Genomic DNA, 16,294 nt, shown 5'->3' with positions numbered 1-16,294 from the left:
TTCCAGCAAGCCTGAAAGAAGGAAATAACTTCAAAGCCTCACTCAAATACTGGATTGAATGAGCAAGAATGCTATGGTGAGAGAAATTTCAGTTCTTGTGTTCCTAAGGAATATCAGGAAGAACATCCTTTGAAGGGGTGATTTAGAGATGAACCAGCCAACACCACACAAATCCCTCAGAGCAATCATGCTGCAGTGGCATCCCCAGCTGGATACAATATTAAACCAGAAGACTCAATATAAGATGGTGGTTTCCAAAACCTTTTTTTCTGGTCTGATCATGCTGCAGAGCTGTGACCTCTCCTTGGGGAACTCCATGGCAGAAAGCAGCTGCAAAAAGCCAGCTGAGTTTTCTTCTCCTCAGGACTCCAGGGAAATGCAAGAAAACATTTGGTGCCTGGAAGAGCAACATAGCATGGGCACAGAATGAGACTAGAACATGGAAGTGGATGTGCAGTTCTTTATAGGATGTTAGAAACTTCTCACTCCTTCTTCAGGTCATGTGCAAGGTGGCTACTAGTCAGTGAAAATCCACACGTGAGAAATTAATGCTGAGAACTTGATGTAAAACCTGAGACTGTTGTGACAAACAAAACCCCCATATTTCTGCCTAAGCACCATGAGCTGCTTCCACAATTACAAGTATGCACACAGCTATAACAGAACACAGCACCTTGCCTCAAAGGCATCTCCTGTTTATTTTTGAATGAGGGGGTTGGAAAAGCTCACATAAGTCTGCCTGGGTTTGTCTGTCATGGCAGTGTGTGCATGATTTCCCAATCTGTCCCTTTAAATACTTTCTAGTGCACAAACTCTCCAAAAGCCCCAGCAAAGCACAGTACTGAGGAATCTGATGCTGAACTCTCAAGAGCAGTTACACTAAACATCCTTGAGCAAAGATGTCACAGAGATACCTGTGCATCTATTAGAGGATTTAATGAGCAAATGCACAAGGAGGGGGCTGAAGAGCTCCATGGTGGTGGAATTACTGGAATGAAGAGTGTGTGTATCTTTTCTCCCTCTCTCACACATGATTGTGCCTTCCTATCCAACGCAGCTAACACTGGGCACCACCTGAGATGCCAAGACCATTTCCAGGATAATGGGGCAAGTTGTCAGCCCAGAACTTTGTAGGCTTTAATGTTGTGCATGTTGGTAGGAACTCCCTCCTCATCATGCATGTCAGGGACAGTGAACCTTGGCTGAAATTCAATGCCATTAGAAATGCCCATAATAAAAATTTCATCCAGGGATGTCTTTCTCATTAGCTATTAAAAAAAAAAAAAAAACACATCATGAAGCCAGAAGATTAAAACCCTACAGAGGTGGTGGAGGAACCTGCATAACAGGACATAGCTTACCTACTTACTGTAGCTCAAGAGATAAAGATTGAGTTTAGTGCAATTCAGCTGTAGACAAATTTGTAACAACAGAAAAAAAACCCCAAAATCATGGAGCCCCACCAATTTCTCAATGAGTCTGTAAAAAATCCCAGTTTAAAAGCAAAGAACATGCTTTTCAGTCTCTCAAATTCCCTCAGGTTGTAGATGCAATCTCTTTGATGGTGTGGCACCAGCAATAGTACAATATTCTGCAGACAGGGCTGATGCATATATTGAAACAAAGTAAGAACCTGAACCTGAACAGATCACTACAGATATACCCTACAGCTTCACTATTTCTTCTCTTCCAGGATGGGCACATAGGCAAACAGATTATAGAATGATCAATTACATAAGAACATCCATTCTTCCACACAGAAGAAGCAATTTCTGCTGTTTATATGTCTGTTAGCAATGAAGGAAAATAATGTGACAAGCTGAAGTGTCACCTCTTAATTTTATGAGAATTGCAGTAGTTTTTAAAAATAAATTGTAGGTGCTTTCAGAGCATTCTATCATTTAAATCTCCTCCCTATGGGTTTATACAGTATCCATACTCTTCCTCTTTTGAAGTTCCTAATTAAAAATTCTGCAGGGAACCTTTCTCTAACATCCACTTTCACAGAACCCTTACAGAAGGAAGTTTTAATCCTAATTGGAAACAGTGCACACCTAATTTATAGGGCCCCCTTTTCAGACACACTCTTGGTAGATCCTTGTCTCTGGTTCTCCCTCATACACACACAGAGAGGACAGCTCTGGCCTTTACTCACCACTGACAACATATGATGAGGCACTACCGACCTCTGGAGCTTTCAGGAATGTCTCATTTAAACCAATTAACCTCAAATACTTCACTGTTCTCAGACTTTTTTTCCTCTGGAGCCTTATGTGATGATGCTTTAGAACAGCAGCAGGAAAAAGGGCAGACAAGGGCAGAAAGCAGTGCAGTGTCACAGCACCTTTGACACAGGGAGTGTTGCTCTGTGCCTGAAGTGGAAGCAGTTGGAGACCTGCTCTGGAAGGGATGTCCTGGGCAGCTGAGGCTGCTCTCCACAATTGTCATGGCTGCGTGACACAATCCCTTTCACATTTGCTAGCAATTAACATCATTCACTGCACCAGCTCCCCAGCCACTTCATTCATCTTTGTGCCAGTGCAGAACTGCAGATGAGTGGCAGCTAAAAGCCATAATACCCAGTTTTCAAAAGAGCCCTTCATGCAACACCAAACCACAGAGATTTAATTTTTTTTTCAACATCCTGCAGTGACAGATGAGTTCAGCTGCTAACTCTCCTTTCCTTAAAAGCCTATCACAAGCCTATCAAACCCTGCAACACATTTTCTATTCCAGTGTAATCATGCAGCTTTTGAACAGCTTTATCCCAGATCTGATCTCCCCGGCAGCCTAGTCAATAGTTTCACTACCAGGAATGTATCTACAGCTGTGGCCAGCTCTCTGACTGAGAAGCAAATCTGATCAAGACCCCCAACAGCAAAACGTGAATGTTCACACCTACAAGTTTGTAACTTCTCACTATTTGGATAGTCAGTGTGCTGGGAAGGTCTTTGTGCGCCACGGGGTCTGTGGGTCAGCGCTTGCAGAGCAGGCAAATGACTCAGGCTGCTGCTGGTATTTGTGGCTTGGCAGGTAGGAGTGACACTGGCAGCTGATAGGGTCTATAAGCCTCATACAAACGGGACAGAGTACTGGCAGGAAAAGTAAAGTAGATTTCTGCAGCCTGAAACAGCCCATGGTTTCCATCAGGAACACCTCTACCAGGACTTCCTGAAAAGTTAAGCAAAACTGCCCAATTTAATTCGTCCATATATTGTTGTTTTTATGAGAAACATGTCTCTTTTCATTAGTTTAGAAATAATAAAAAAAACTCTAAACTAAGAGATGATAGCAAAACCTTTCCTTTTGGAAAAGTAAACCTTTTTAACATCCTTTGCATCTTCTTTAGGTTGCTTTCACTGTTCACTTAGAGGATTAAGCAATATTTTTTATCTAATCAAAAGCATTCCTCAGGAAAGAAAAATGAGCACATATAAACCCCATCATGAGCACATGAGCTGAGGATTAAAGTATGACTAGGAGGTTTGTTTGGAACAGAGATGTCCAAAATGTTACTTGTGTCTTGTGGTAGGGCTAGTGCACCAAATAAAATTCTAACAATGTTGTCTGAGTACATTAATGCACATTGAGTGCACTCACAGAGAACACATAAGTACAGAACAACAATCAAGAAAAGCTCTCATAAAGGAAGAGGTCAGCTGTTTATCCTGTATGTTAATTTTGGAAAATTTAAATCAGTTGATGCCAATCTCCTTTTAACTGGAACATTCCTCTGACAATCCTGCAACAGCTCAACATTTTTTTTCCCATTAAAAATAAATCTGAAGTGCCAGGCCTGGCCTGTTACACTCAAATATTGTCTGAAAAAATTTATGAAAATAGATTCATGTAAAGAAGAAAGAAAAAATCAGCCTTTACCACAACTGAAACCAAATGGACAATTTCAATTTAAAGAGCTCAAATTAATTTAATGTGAGTCTCCTCCTGATCCCGTGTCTCCTTCCTGCCTGCCTTCCTTTCTGTCCCAAATGAGCCCATATTAGAAAGAACACAGCACAGTTTTTCTTGACCTGAGAGGTCTGAAACCAAGAGTTTTGTCCCTCCAGCCTAAAGCAAGAGTGCACACATGCTCCCTCCTCATTTACCTTCTCCTTTTGCTTCCTTGCTTATGGATCACACAGGTAACGTGACCAAAAAGTGAGTTCCATTTGCTGGACTGCAAAATGCTGGGTGTGACAAAACCCAGAGAGGGGCAACCAGGACAATAAGGAGTGAAACCAGCATTGAAGAGGGAACTCAATCTCACCTAGAGGACACTAATGCCGGCCAAAGGGCATCTGAGGATGATTTCTCATCTGCAAAGTGCCCTTGGAGCTTTGGTATGAAATCCTGCAGGGACATCCACAGAAACAGTTTTAGGGCATATAAATCTAGGGGCATTTAGCATTTCCCTTCAAATAAGCTTCTAGTCACAGTGTAATTTCAACTGAACAACTTCTGGCATGGGAAAATCCCCTCCAAAGCCCAGCTTTTATCAGGGATGCTTGCTGAAATGCTCATGGGAACACAACAAGGCCAAACCCAAGACATCCATTTTCTGAGTTTCTTCTTAGAGCAGTGGATGGGAAAGGTCAATTTAAGTTTCAACAAATTGCAGCTGGAATTTTACTGGAAAATATGTTCATTAGGTCACTTGGCTACCATCACTAGCATCAAGACCTCCCTAACATTCTACATGTGAAACTCAAATTGAAACAGAATAACTTAAAACCACTGTTTCTCGGCATGAAAAACCTTTGTCTCTGTTTCAATTTTTAAGTTATTATATAGTCCTGTTCCTCCTTCTTTTGTGTTCTGAGCATTAACACTCCTTGGGGAGGCAGAAGAAAGCGTTTTTTCCCTATATAATGATACCTCCCTAGAAAAATAAAAGTAACAAAACCACTCTAACCACCCAGAAACCAACCATGTAACTTCAAAAAACGTAAATGCCTTTGCACTGTTCATTATTATTTCCCTTTGTTACCCTACTGTAAAGTTAGAGTCAAAACTCTGTGGCATTAAGTTCAGTTTTAACCCCTTTTGCCCAAGTTTCTTCACTTTTCACTCCTCTCATTGAAAAGTGGTCATGTCCAAGAGGTTCCCAGGCAGTTCCAGAACAAGTCAGACCCCAGGAGCCTTTAGAAAACACAAGATTAAAATATTGGTATATTTTTTACCTAGTCTGGAAAAAGGGCTTTTAGAAGCTGAGTACCACCTTATAGTACATTTTAAGTTTTTACAAGGGAAGTGGTCTTGTATCTGTCAGTCACAATCAACCAAAAACTGAAGGATTCAATCAGGAATAAAAGAGAGACAAAGGGAACTACTGCAAACACATGTAATTGTTTCTGCCCTGTGGAATAGACATTTATAGCAGTTTAACTTTGGAGGGTGAACAACTAGAACCACAACCTTTCTCCCAAAGCTTTCCTCCAAAACTGTTTCCTTGGAAGTGCACTCTTAGGCTGCAGGCTTCTCCACAGCTGGAAGCATGTTCCATCTCCCAGAACAAGTTGGTAGAGGGTCATTTTTCTAAAATTTCCTTCTTTAAGGCTATTTTGGTCTTACAGACTGACAGGTATTCATGTGCAGAAAGACAATTTTCAAAATGCAATTACAGGGAAGTAATGAAGTTTAGCAACACCTTAGTTGAATTCAATATCCCGAGCACCTGGGGGCAAAATCTGAGGTCAGGTTTCTCAAGTATCCGTGACACACCACGTGTGGTGGCTGTCTCCCAAAGAAACCCTAGCAGCTGACAACACTTTTATAATAACACTGTGTTATTTAATTACTGTGCAAGGAACTGGCAGGTTTTAAACCCCCTTTGTGTGATTTCCACCCCCCCCATGGAGATGTGACAATTTAATAAATTTAGTAAAGCTATTTCAGCTAAGTGCTTTTCATATTCTGACTTTGCCAGTGGCACCCTTATTCTATGCATTTTCTGTGCACTTGTCCTTCAGGAGCATTTTTTTCTTTGATTTACAGCACTATGCTACCTCGAGAGTGGAAAATAGAGCAAACACTCACTGAGATCTCCAGGTAAGCTGTTTTGCACGTTGTGTAGATTAATTCATGGCTTAATTATTGCCACCCAACAGAGCCCATGTTCTTGCCTCTCCCTGAGTGCCTCAGATATGTTAACACAAGTTACAATGAAAAGAACAGTCAAATGCATTGGCACTTGCAAAAGGCAGTGACAATAAAAAGCCAGTTTGGGTGGATGTTCATTAATGCAACCCTGCTGCTAGTGTGCACTGTGCTGAGTACAGCCTGAGTGTATTCCCCAGGATATATTTATTTATCCCCAGGATGTATTTCCTCCAGCCTTGCCATTGGAGTGGCAAAGATGGCATTTAGCTGGGCAAGAATATATCCACATGGGTCCTATTTTCAGCATCCCTAAATGGGAGGGCTTATACACCCCTCCCTTTCCCAGGCTCTCAGGCAGGAGAAAATCCTCCAACATGTTGGATATTTCCTCTTGGATATTGGGCTTGACCTGTTACCTTCTTCTCTTCCAGTGACTCCCATTTTCTAGAAACACTCACAAGGCAGTTTCTCCATCTGGCCTATGTCAAAGCATCAGCTTCAGGCAGTATCTTCACTTAGAATTGCCCACATCTAGAGCAACAGAATGTCCAGGTACTGAGAATTTAATGAGAACTCTCACTTCTAGGTGAAGTGGCTTGGTTACTGTTGCAACCCTGGAGGATCCCTGAGGCACCCTAATTTCAAAAATGAGTAGGACTGACTTTTTTTTTTTTTTTTTTAGGCTGAAATCGTGGAGTGTTAGAGACTGTATGTGAAAGTTTGAGCTGTTGCCCCTACAGGAGACTGGAGAAAATTTAGACCACAGCAGTTCTGGATGCTTCTTGCAGGCCAAACATCTCCTGCAAGGCTGTTTTTCTGCCATACAAAAAACCATCACATAGTTACATGCACACTTCCCCCTCCCTTTCACTTGATCTCTTCTTTTTTTTTTTTGAGAAATCAGAATTGCTGGTTACAAGACAAGAACTTCAGATGTAAGCATGCACATCATCCTTTAAATTCTTATGAGAAACCAGTCAGCTTCCTTGAGCAAAGGACTCTCTTGCATGTTCACAGGCTCACAGCCTGGATGGAAAAGGTGAAAAACATTAAGCACCAATGCCTGGAAACATTTGATCAGCAGAGCTCTTGCCTGACTTCTTTCATTTCAGTTACCTTCCCTGGGGAGCACTAAGGCAAACAGGCACTCATGAAGCAATGCGGCCAGAACAAAACACACGCAAGCAGAATGGAGAGTGACTGCTGCAGGAATGACTTTTGGAGTACCTTCTGCACCTCAGCCTCTTGTTTCCACCCTCCAAGAGGCACAGCTGCCTTTTCATTGTCCTTTCCCCCTCACTAAACTTACAAGGGCTGTTTGCTTGCTGTGATCTGCTCTTACCTGAGAGGTTTCTGAAGCGGGCCCGTATCTGTGTATGCAGGGGCTGATTCAGCACAGCCTGGCCCCAGCAGGGCTCTCTGCACAGCAGAGGTGAGCACCACCTTTGCCTTGCCTATCTGCAATGCCAGCAGCAGCCAGAGGCACCTGGGAACCCTCCCCTTCCTCTGCCTGCCCTACTGCAGAACCACTGCCCTGCCACACTTCTTACTTCTTATTTTCAGGTGCTGTTCCAAGCTGGATCCTTGTGTCTCCCATTTGGTTTTGTTTCTGAATTGGTAAGAAAAAGATTCAGTCTCAGAGTAGCACATTGTATCCTAAACAGCACTTCCTGATGATTTCAGTGGAGGCTCTTCCACAAAAACGGATGAGAATAACAACTCCACAGACGTTTACAAGTGTAAATAACCAAGTCAATTGTACGCAAGACACCGAACATCTCTTGCAAGGCAAGGCTTTTTTGTCAAGTATAAATCAAAGAGATTAGCTGGTATGAAGTCATCTGGTCTCTCTGCAGTTCAGACTTGTATTTTACTCTACATTGTCAATTTTGCTTTGAAAGCTTTCTTGTTCAGTGCTTTGTCCAGACACCTGCTCAAGACAGTGGAATGCAGAGAAAGACACAAGCTGTGTCACCACTGGTGCCAGGCCTCAGGTCCCCTTTTCCCCTGCACACATGCAACGCACATTCAGAGCAGGTGGGGATGAAACACCTAAGGACACACTTCTGCACCAGCACAGTGTGGTGCCTGCCCCCTGACTGCACACCAAGAGCCCACCAAAGTCCTCTATCTCCCTCCTCCTCATCTGGGCAGGGCAGAGAAAACACAACAGAAGGCAAGGGTTGAGCTGAGGACAGGGAGAGATCGCTCACCAATTACCATCAGGCGCACAAGGGACTTGACTTGGGGGAAAAATAATGAATCTAATTTATTACCAAACCAATCAGAGTAAGGTAAGGAGAAATCAATCTTAGAACACCTTCCCTCAAAAACACCTTCCTCCCTTCTTTCTGGGCTTGACTTCACTCCCAGATTCTCTGCCTGTTTCCCCCTGGCAGCACAGGGGAGCGGGGGCTGCAGTCAGTTCATCACATTTCCTCTGCTGCTCCTTCCTTGTCAGGGGGGGACTCCTCATACTCTTCCCCTGCTCCAGCATGGGGACACTCCCATAGCAGACAGGCTTCCAAACTTCTCCAGTGGAAGTCCTTTCCACAGGCACAGCTCTTCACTAACTGCACCAGCATGGGTCCCTTCCACGGGGGGCAGTCCTGAAAATACAGGCTGCTCCACATCCTGGGGCTAGCTGCTATTGGCTCCACTAGACAGCTAGGAAGTCTCTAGCAGCTTCTGACAGAAGCCACCCATGCAGCCACCCTGCTACCAAAACAAGTAAACAAAATTCCTACAATCTGTACAGAAGCACTTTTCCTTCCCTAGTCTCATTGTCATAGACAATAAATCCCTTATGTCTCTTGCATTCACTGAACATTAATAAAATGCTTATATACTCAGATATGAGCATTCAAATGAGATTTGAAGCTTCATCCTTCCTTTGCCTAGTTGTTCATTATGATTTTTGAGCAAAATAGACAGCTGTGTAGGGTCCAGTTGTGATGGAGATAGTGTGCTTGCTTTTGGGAATGCTGCTGTGAAAGCTGCCTTCTATGTTCCTCTCTTCTCTTGTGCTCCACATTTCTTTCTCCCTACTGTACTGGCACAACAACCTCTGGATCAGAAAACTGATCCAAATGAAACAGCACCACCAGGGAGAAATTGGTTGGCTTCTGGACCAGGCTTCCAGGGCAGCTACAGAACATAAAAGCAACACGGAGGCAGGGAAGGTCATTTGGGACAGACAGGGGCAAGCCAGGGACTGTCACAGACTTCAAATGTACAGGCAGACTTAAAAAATGGAGCTTTCACTACTGAAAGTGAGCACTTGCTTCTATATCTCTTCCTAGACTCAAATATTAAGCAATCTTCATGGCATCTGCAGCCTTTTTGGGACCCTAGGTTAGTCCAGACTGCTGTGAGTGCTTACCATGCCCTGTGACTGAACCATACCACAGCTCCGTGGGGAAAAGGGACCTTAGTGATCTGATGTCTTCATCCTTACTCTGTACACAGTGTCAATGGACACAGAAGATGTGAAACAGAAAACAAAAAAATAAATGAGAATTTAAATTTCCTCCTTGATTCACAGCAGTTTTGTACATCCCTTTTTGCAATTTTCTATGCAGAAACACTTTGTATTTCACTCCTCAACATAAGGAAAGAAGGGGCAGTTTTATAACAGAAAAACTCCCCTGTCCCTTCAGGGTCTGGCAGGAGCCTTGCAGTGTATGTGATAATCAGAGCACATTTTTAGCGCCAGCCATGTTTCACTTGGTGCCTCTTTCAAACCACCAGTGCTATGTTGGCATCAGTGCTGGTCCCAAAACAATCGAGGAACTCAGCTCATTGGAAGTTTTGGTCCACGACAATTACTTAGTGCAATATCCCCACAAGATTTCAGCAGAGCCCACAGGACTTACGTCACACGTGGGACCCACGTGTGGCTCAGTCTTTAACTAGGTCCCATCAGTATTCTCTCTCTGGGACAGCATTAGAACTTGCTCATGCAGGTGTTAATAACTTGCTGCATTAGGGGAATTTTCCACCTTTTCCTCCCCCTTTACATTCCACCTATAAAAACCCCACTGTTCATAGCAAGGAGGAACAGCCAAGTGGTTACAAGACAACAGTGGATCAGATTTTATCATGCACTTTCATCCACTTCCAAAGGCTGACTATTCTATTTTAGACATACAGAGATCAAAATAATTACCTAAAAGTTATAATAATAGATTTAATGAAGAGCTATCAGAGAGATTTGAAAGGGTCCTAACAATCATGATGAGCTGTACGTTGGCAGGGCTTTATGGAAAGAACAAAATGAGAGGCAGAAAAGGAACTACTGATATTGTCTAGTCTGCCCACACTGTTGTACAGTGTGCCAAACTCTGGGGACCTTGCAGGTGATACGACACCTTGGAGGAAAGTTTGTGGTTTTGCACACTAAAAATCCTGCTCATGTGTGCAGTAGAATTATTTGGGGATCTCCCTCCAACTACAGAGATGGTACTAGTGGGATTTCTGAGGCCCTGTGCGGTGGGATGAGATGTCCTGCTGGATGGAATATAAAAGCTTGTCCAAATTGAAAAACGGGAAGTATTTTTGCTTTACTGGCAAAGACAGTGCACATTATTTACTGCAGAAATTAGTAAGTGCTTGAGGGAGATAAATGACCATGGATGCCATAAAAGAATAAAATCTAATAACTACTTTTCACCTGCCAGTGTCACCATACCTTTAGAATATCTAGAGGCTGCTTTCCCAGAAAATGACCTTTTTTAACCATATCATTCCATCCCAGCTAAGCCTGACCCAAAGAATATTGCAATGGTCTCCTCAAATCCTAGATCCACCCTCTGAAGCTGGTGTAGCTCAGAGCTCCTTCAAGCTCAGATCTTAGCCGAGTCCAGCTCACACTGATATCATATGTAGAGCAGGAAATTCCACGTGCACTGAGATTTCCAAAAATGTTAGCATTTTGCATAACTCACGACTAAAAGTTAGGCACCACAGATTGCTATGATGCATGATTGTAGAAAAAGATCCTTAGGTTGTCATCTGTCATATGCTCTGGAGAGCTGAAAAAGTCAGAGCAGTAGACTCAGCTGAGATGAACTCTTACGTATTTCACACTATTTCCCCCATCTACTCTCCCCCCTCTTTATTTTCCAAAAGTCCAGGTTTTCGTTTTTTTCCATCAATACCTTTTCAGCAACCTGTTACAGAAATTACAACGTGCTATCCCAGGATCCTACACAATATCCCACCACAGAGGGCAAACAGTCACTAAGACTAAATACTGAAGGGACTTTGGGCTGTGGATATGCCCAGGAGACTTGATGAAGGCTTGGATCTTGCTAAAAGGCAGCTGAGAGAAACTGCTGGTCCACTTTGAAGTGCTCAGTGCCACTAAACAGGAGATTCTTGGTTTAGCAAGGAGCCCTAGGGCTTAGTCCTGGCCAGATGTTCACAGTACACTACATTTCCGAGGGTCCCACAGGTACCAGGAGCATGGGGAGCCAAAGGGAGAGAGAGAAGGCAGGGTGTCTGCTGAGCACATGCACAGAAGAAAGAAGAAAAGCACTGGCTGAGTTCCAGAAATTATAAATCGGGCCCCACTGAAGTAGGCAGGAGCTTTGCCACCACGGAGACAGAATTTTACCCCATGTGAACAGTATTCTGGGAATACCCTCCCTCCAGACACACTGTGGGAGGTCTTCTGGTTCTGAATAATCCCTGGAAACACAGGAAGGGAAATTAAACCCAAACCAAGACAACAATACCAGAATGATTAATCAACAGACAAAGAAGAATGCAACAACAATGAAGTGAAAAGTGTTGCAGAAGTGGGTGGAAAGAAGATGGCAAGTCCTTTACCTCCTGGACCACTGAACTTTTGTGAGGAACAAGGGACGATGCAAGGACTTGTGGTGCTGGGTGCAGGAGGCCACGTCAAGGCTGCACGGGAGTCTTGGAGTCTGCACCGATTCAAGAGCAAGGGGGGAAAACCTGAAGTGCAGATTCAGCCTTGGAGAAGGCTGGCATCAGCAATGCTATATAGAGAGGCCAGAACCCAGCAGCTTCAGCAAAGACTCCTGGAGCAATCAGTGTCATCACTTACCAATTCCCAGGCAGGCCAGTTCACAGCAAGGGCACGCTCAGCAAGCCCTGTGCTTGTGCAGCTGAGCATTCTGAATATAAGAGATACAACAAGCAGACATAATGCCTATAAAGTCCCATCTACTCTGACAGCTATGACCCAGTTATTTAGCCTACAGCTGCCCTCTGATTTAGTTAGCATTTGGATTCATACCACAACTATACATGAGGTCCTGGATGTTCCCCTTGCACTGCCTTAAGAGTTCAGGTTGCCTACAGTGCCAGGTTCTACCTTTTAAACTGCCTGAACCCTCCCAATTCACATGAGGCAAGTAGAGAGCCAAATTCCCATAACTGCTGGAATTCAGCCCCCCTAACCAAAGACCTGTTCTTTGCTGCAGCTCTGCTGCAAAAAGAGACTAAGTGACTTTCCTGGGAGCTACAGCAAAATGCACCACGCTGGATGTGGTGATGACAGCAGGGAAACTTGCACACCCATCACTGACAAATATTCAAGCACTGCACTGCCCTTTAGATGAAATATTCAGATGAAGATTCATGTCTACACGCCAATGCTGAATGAATGGCAGCAGCTAACTAAGCACTACACCAGATCTCCCTGAGTGGCTGTGTGACAACCACAGGATAGGCAGGCATACATTTGCTCTTGGAAGGTCCCAAGGTGCTTTGAGCTTTCCTCAGGCCTTCCTTCCTCTCCAAGCCACTGGAAAGGCCTGCTTCCCCACCCACACCTCTGACAGTGTGAGGTTTACAAACTTTACAGAGCTTGGGCCCCTTTCCAGTTTTCCCTCCTTGTTCTATCCTCTTGCTCTCTCTCACATAACCAGGAAAAAACCTCTTTTCACAGTCCTTCCCTGGGCCTGGCCAGTCTCTTCAGGTGACGATGATCTCCTGATGCTCTGTAGTTTGCTGTCTGTGTGCCTGGTCCTGGTGCAAGGTCCTTGTCCGTGGGCTCTGCTGCCAGCCCTAAGGATTGCACAGTCTTCAGGTCTATTGTCCAATATTGTCAAAGGTAAGGGGAAAATGGAGGGTGAGGTGGAAAACAAAGGGCACCAAGGCAAAATCAAGCATTTTTGTAGCCTCACTGCTGGCTCTGAGAAAGCTTTTCACCCAGTTACTTAACTCAGCTGGCAGCTTGGAAAATGAATTAAAAATGTGTTTGGTCCTTCTGCAATCTCTTGAAACAAATGTGGAGGGAAGAGAGTGCCTGGAGAGTTACTGAGCTCTTGTGCTCACTGGCAGCCTCAGCAGCATTGTTCCCCCTGCTGAGAAACCAGAAGAGCTGCTCCTCAGCCTGACGAGATGCTGGGATGAAAAGCACAGCCTGCTCCTCATGCTGGGCTTGGGGCCAGGCTGCTGGCTTTCCCCAGCATGTGTCAGGCAGCTGTGTGTGCAAGGGGCACCCCACAGCCCTCCTTCAGCCTTAACAGTGTGGATCTTGCAGAGAACTGTGGGGCAGGGACCATTATCCATGAGAGCATCTACTTGCTTCTGCAGTGCTGAAGGGCAGAGCAGAGACCAGCATTTAGCCCAGTCTTTATTACAATGTGATGCCATCTTTCCTTTGTTTTTAAGATCAGCCTTAAATGCATTTCAAAACAATTATTGGAAGGAACAAAATCCCATCTTGTTCTGAACAGCTCTTGCCAGCACTCAAGGAGACTTGAGAAAACTGAATGCCCCCAGAGGGCAGCTGGCCATGGAAGATGGCTGGGATTAAAACCTTGCTGCTCACCCCTTGCTGAATCCAGAACTTAGACCATAAAAGGACCAAATCTGAAACCTGAAATCCACAAAAGAGAATGTAAAAATCTGGGTCACCAGTATGTAAGGTCACAAGTCCAGTCTTTCCAGAAGTTATTTTCACTTCCATGACACTGGCATGACAACATGAGAGAAAATGGGATTATCCAGTCTCTCCACAGAGTAAGAAGATTAATGTAAAATCATTTCAGCCTAGTGCCATCTTGTGTCTCCTACCTTTTCACATAATATTATTACTTACCTTCTTTTTCATGCCCAGGCCCATAGCAGTACACAGAAACCATTGAAAATGTATATTTTTTCCAGAACTTACACAAACTCTATATGCAAAACTGTATTTTACCACATTCTTCTACCTCCCTTCAAGTATATCAGATGATTTTCTACAATAGTCTTGTCAATACACCAACTGGTATCAAATAGATAGGTATTTTCTACTGATCTGCTATTTTGCCTAAAAATGAGAATTTTAGACTAGCACAGTCCTCATTCAAAATAGCTGACAACATTTCTTTTAAACTGTCAGAAGCAGATTTTCAAGAGAGAACATAATTTTTAGGAACAGAGAGACATGCAAACATTTTGAGAATTACTTGTTCAAATGGTACCGCTTACACACCTCACACAAGTGAATACCAAAGACGCTGAAAACACGTAAAATTCTCCTTTTGTTTTTGTACAAATCACCAGCGTTGTTTAATTGCACTCAGGCTTTCAAGCGCAGCAACTCTGACCATCAGTCCAGTACAGCAGAACATGTGATAATTTAATTTACTTACCCTGTACATTCCTGCTGGGCTTAAAACAAGGCCATTGCTGCCATGAAAAGCCCTCAAAGGCTGCTCACTAGACATGGGTTTGTGGTGGGGGCTCCTAGACACTTATTTCAGTGCAGACCCTGCCGGAATTTGGCACTTACTGCTTGTGGTGAAGTTGCCCTCGCCGGCCTGGGGGAAGGAGTCCCCATCCTGCAGCACCTGCAGCGCGCCCGCGCCGCGGGCCGGCGCGTCCAGCGCCACCGAGCTCTCGTTCACCGTGGTGTCGCTGGCCCCCGTGATCTGGTTGGTCGGGGCTCCTCCTATGGATGCTTCCAAGTCTGGAGGTATGTCATCCATGCAATCTGCGTTTGGCTAATTGGCGAGAAAAAGGAGAAAATCGAGCTCCTACCTGATAAAAAAGATTCAATTTACTTCTTACCTCTTCTTCAGATGTTTTGGCTTTATTACAGTATTGAAAATGACAACATGCAATGAATAAACACACAGAGTTTGTCTGCATGTACTTAAAACGTAATACAATCTGTTGGAAGAGAGACCCAAAGTATGCCATGGGGATATTGAGTATTAAACTGTGTCACCTACAATTGCTAAACATTCTTGCTTATACTTTTAAAAGGGTTTGGGAATGTGCACATTAAAAAAGAAACTCACTTATTGGTATGATCTGCTCAACATAGGCAGATTGCTGAGTTAAATCTCAAATGTAAACAGAAACAGGAGCTGAAGGGGAACAATTATATTTCTAATGTTTTAATATTCATTTTACAGAGCCAGTATCTGAGCTTACAGGAATAAGAATTCAATAAGAACAGCCCGTGGATGCATCTATGTGTGGGGTGCAAAACTGGAAGCTAAAACTGTTTGTAAGACAAGTTTCTAAACATCAAAACATCATCTTTGCTAATACTACATTTCCTACAAAACACAGTTATGAGAAAAGAAACAAGCAGACAAGAATGGGAAACGGAAGAGCATTTTTTGATGCACAGCCTTTCTTGCTATGTGAAGCAAGACCAGCGACAGAGGGACATAGCAAGACTGCAAGAGCTGCAATTTGCAGACGCCTCGTTAAGTTAGGAAATGTTAATTTAAGTTGTTCCCATTTATCTTTATTCTCCAGGCAGCAGACAGCTAGTCTGGATCAGTCACTTAGGTTTCCTCTAACTTCAGGGGTTTGAGACATTTTTGCTGTGTGTTTCATCCCCTAACCCTAGGCATGAACTGCTCCCTCTGCCCTCCCTCTGCCCAGCACTAAGCAGAGACAGGGCTTAAGCTGCTAGACTGGAAACCCAACATTCAAATGGCCAATGTCAGAGCAGGTGTACTCTGTTTGGTGGATCTGGTTTTTTCCTATGCTTAGTTGTCTCACATATGCCAAGGCACTTTGGAAAATATCACTATCTGCTTATCTCCAACAGCAGGCACCAAGAAACTAAGCAAAATATGATACAGCAAAGGCTTAAAGAGAGATTTAACTTTAAGCCCAAGAGAAACCCCCTTGAATTCAAGTACAGTAGGTTACCATATGTTTACTTTTCTTTTCCCCCAAGAATTGGGAACTTAGCATGTTTTCTCTT

General features: G+C 43.8%; 1 protein-coding gene across 1 annotated transcript in view; it reads right to left on the bottom strand.

Moving 5' to 3' along the window:
* The window catches only part of RNF150 (ring finger protein 150), a 108,435-nt gene that overhangs the window by 9,877 nt on the left and 82,264 nt on the right, over positions 1 to 16,294 (bottom strand). Inside the window, exon 6 of the mRNA XM_030946913.1 lies at positions 14,858 to 15,068. Within this exon, the coding sequence (XP_030802773.1) occupies positions 14,858 to 15,068 (211 nt within the window). The remainder of the gene's footprint in view (positions 1 to 14,857; positions 15,069 to 16,294) is intronic.

This window comes from Camarhynchus parvulus, chromosome 4 (genome assembly GCF_901933205.1).
Source record: "Camarhynchus parvulus chromosome 4, STF_HiC, whole genome shotgun sequence".
Classification (NCBI taxonomy): Eukaryota; Metazoa; Chordata; class Aves; order Passeriformes; family Thraupidae; genus Camarhynchus; species Camarhynchus parvulus.
This window is presented reverse-complemented; position numbering and strand designations above follow the sequence as displayed.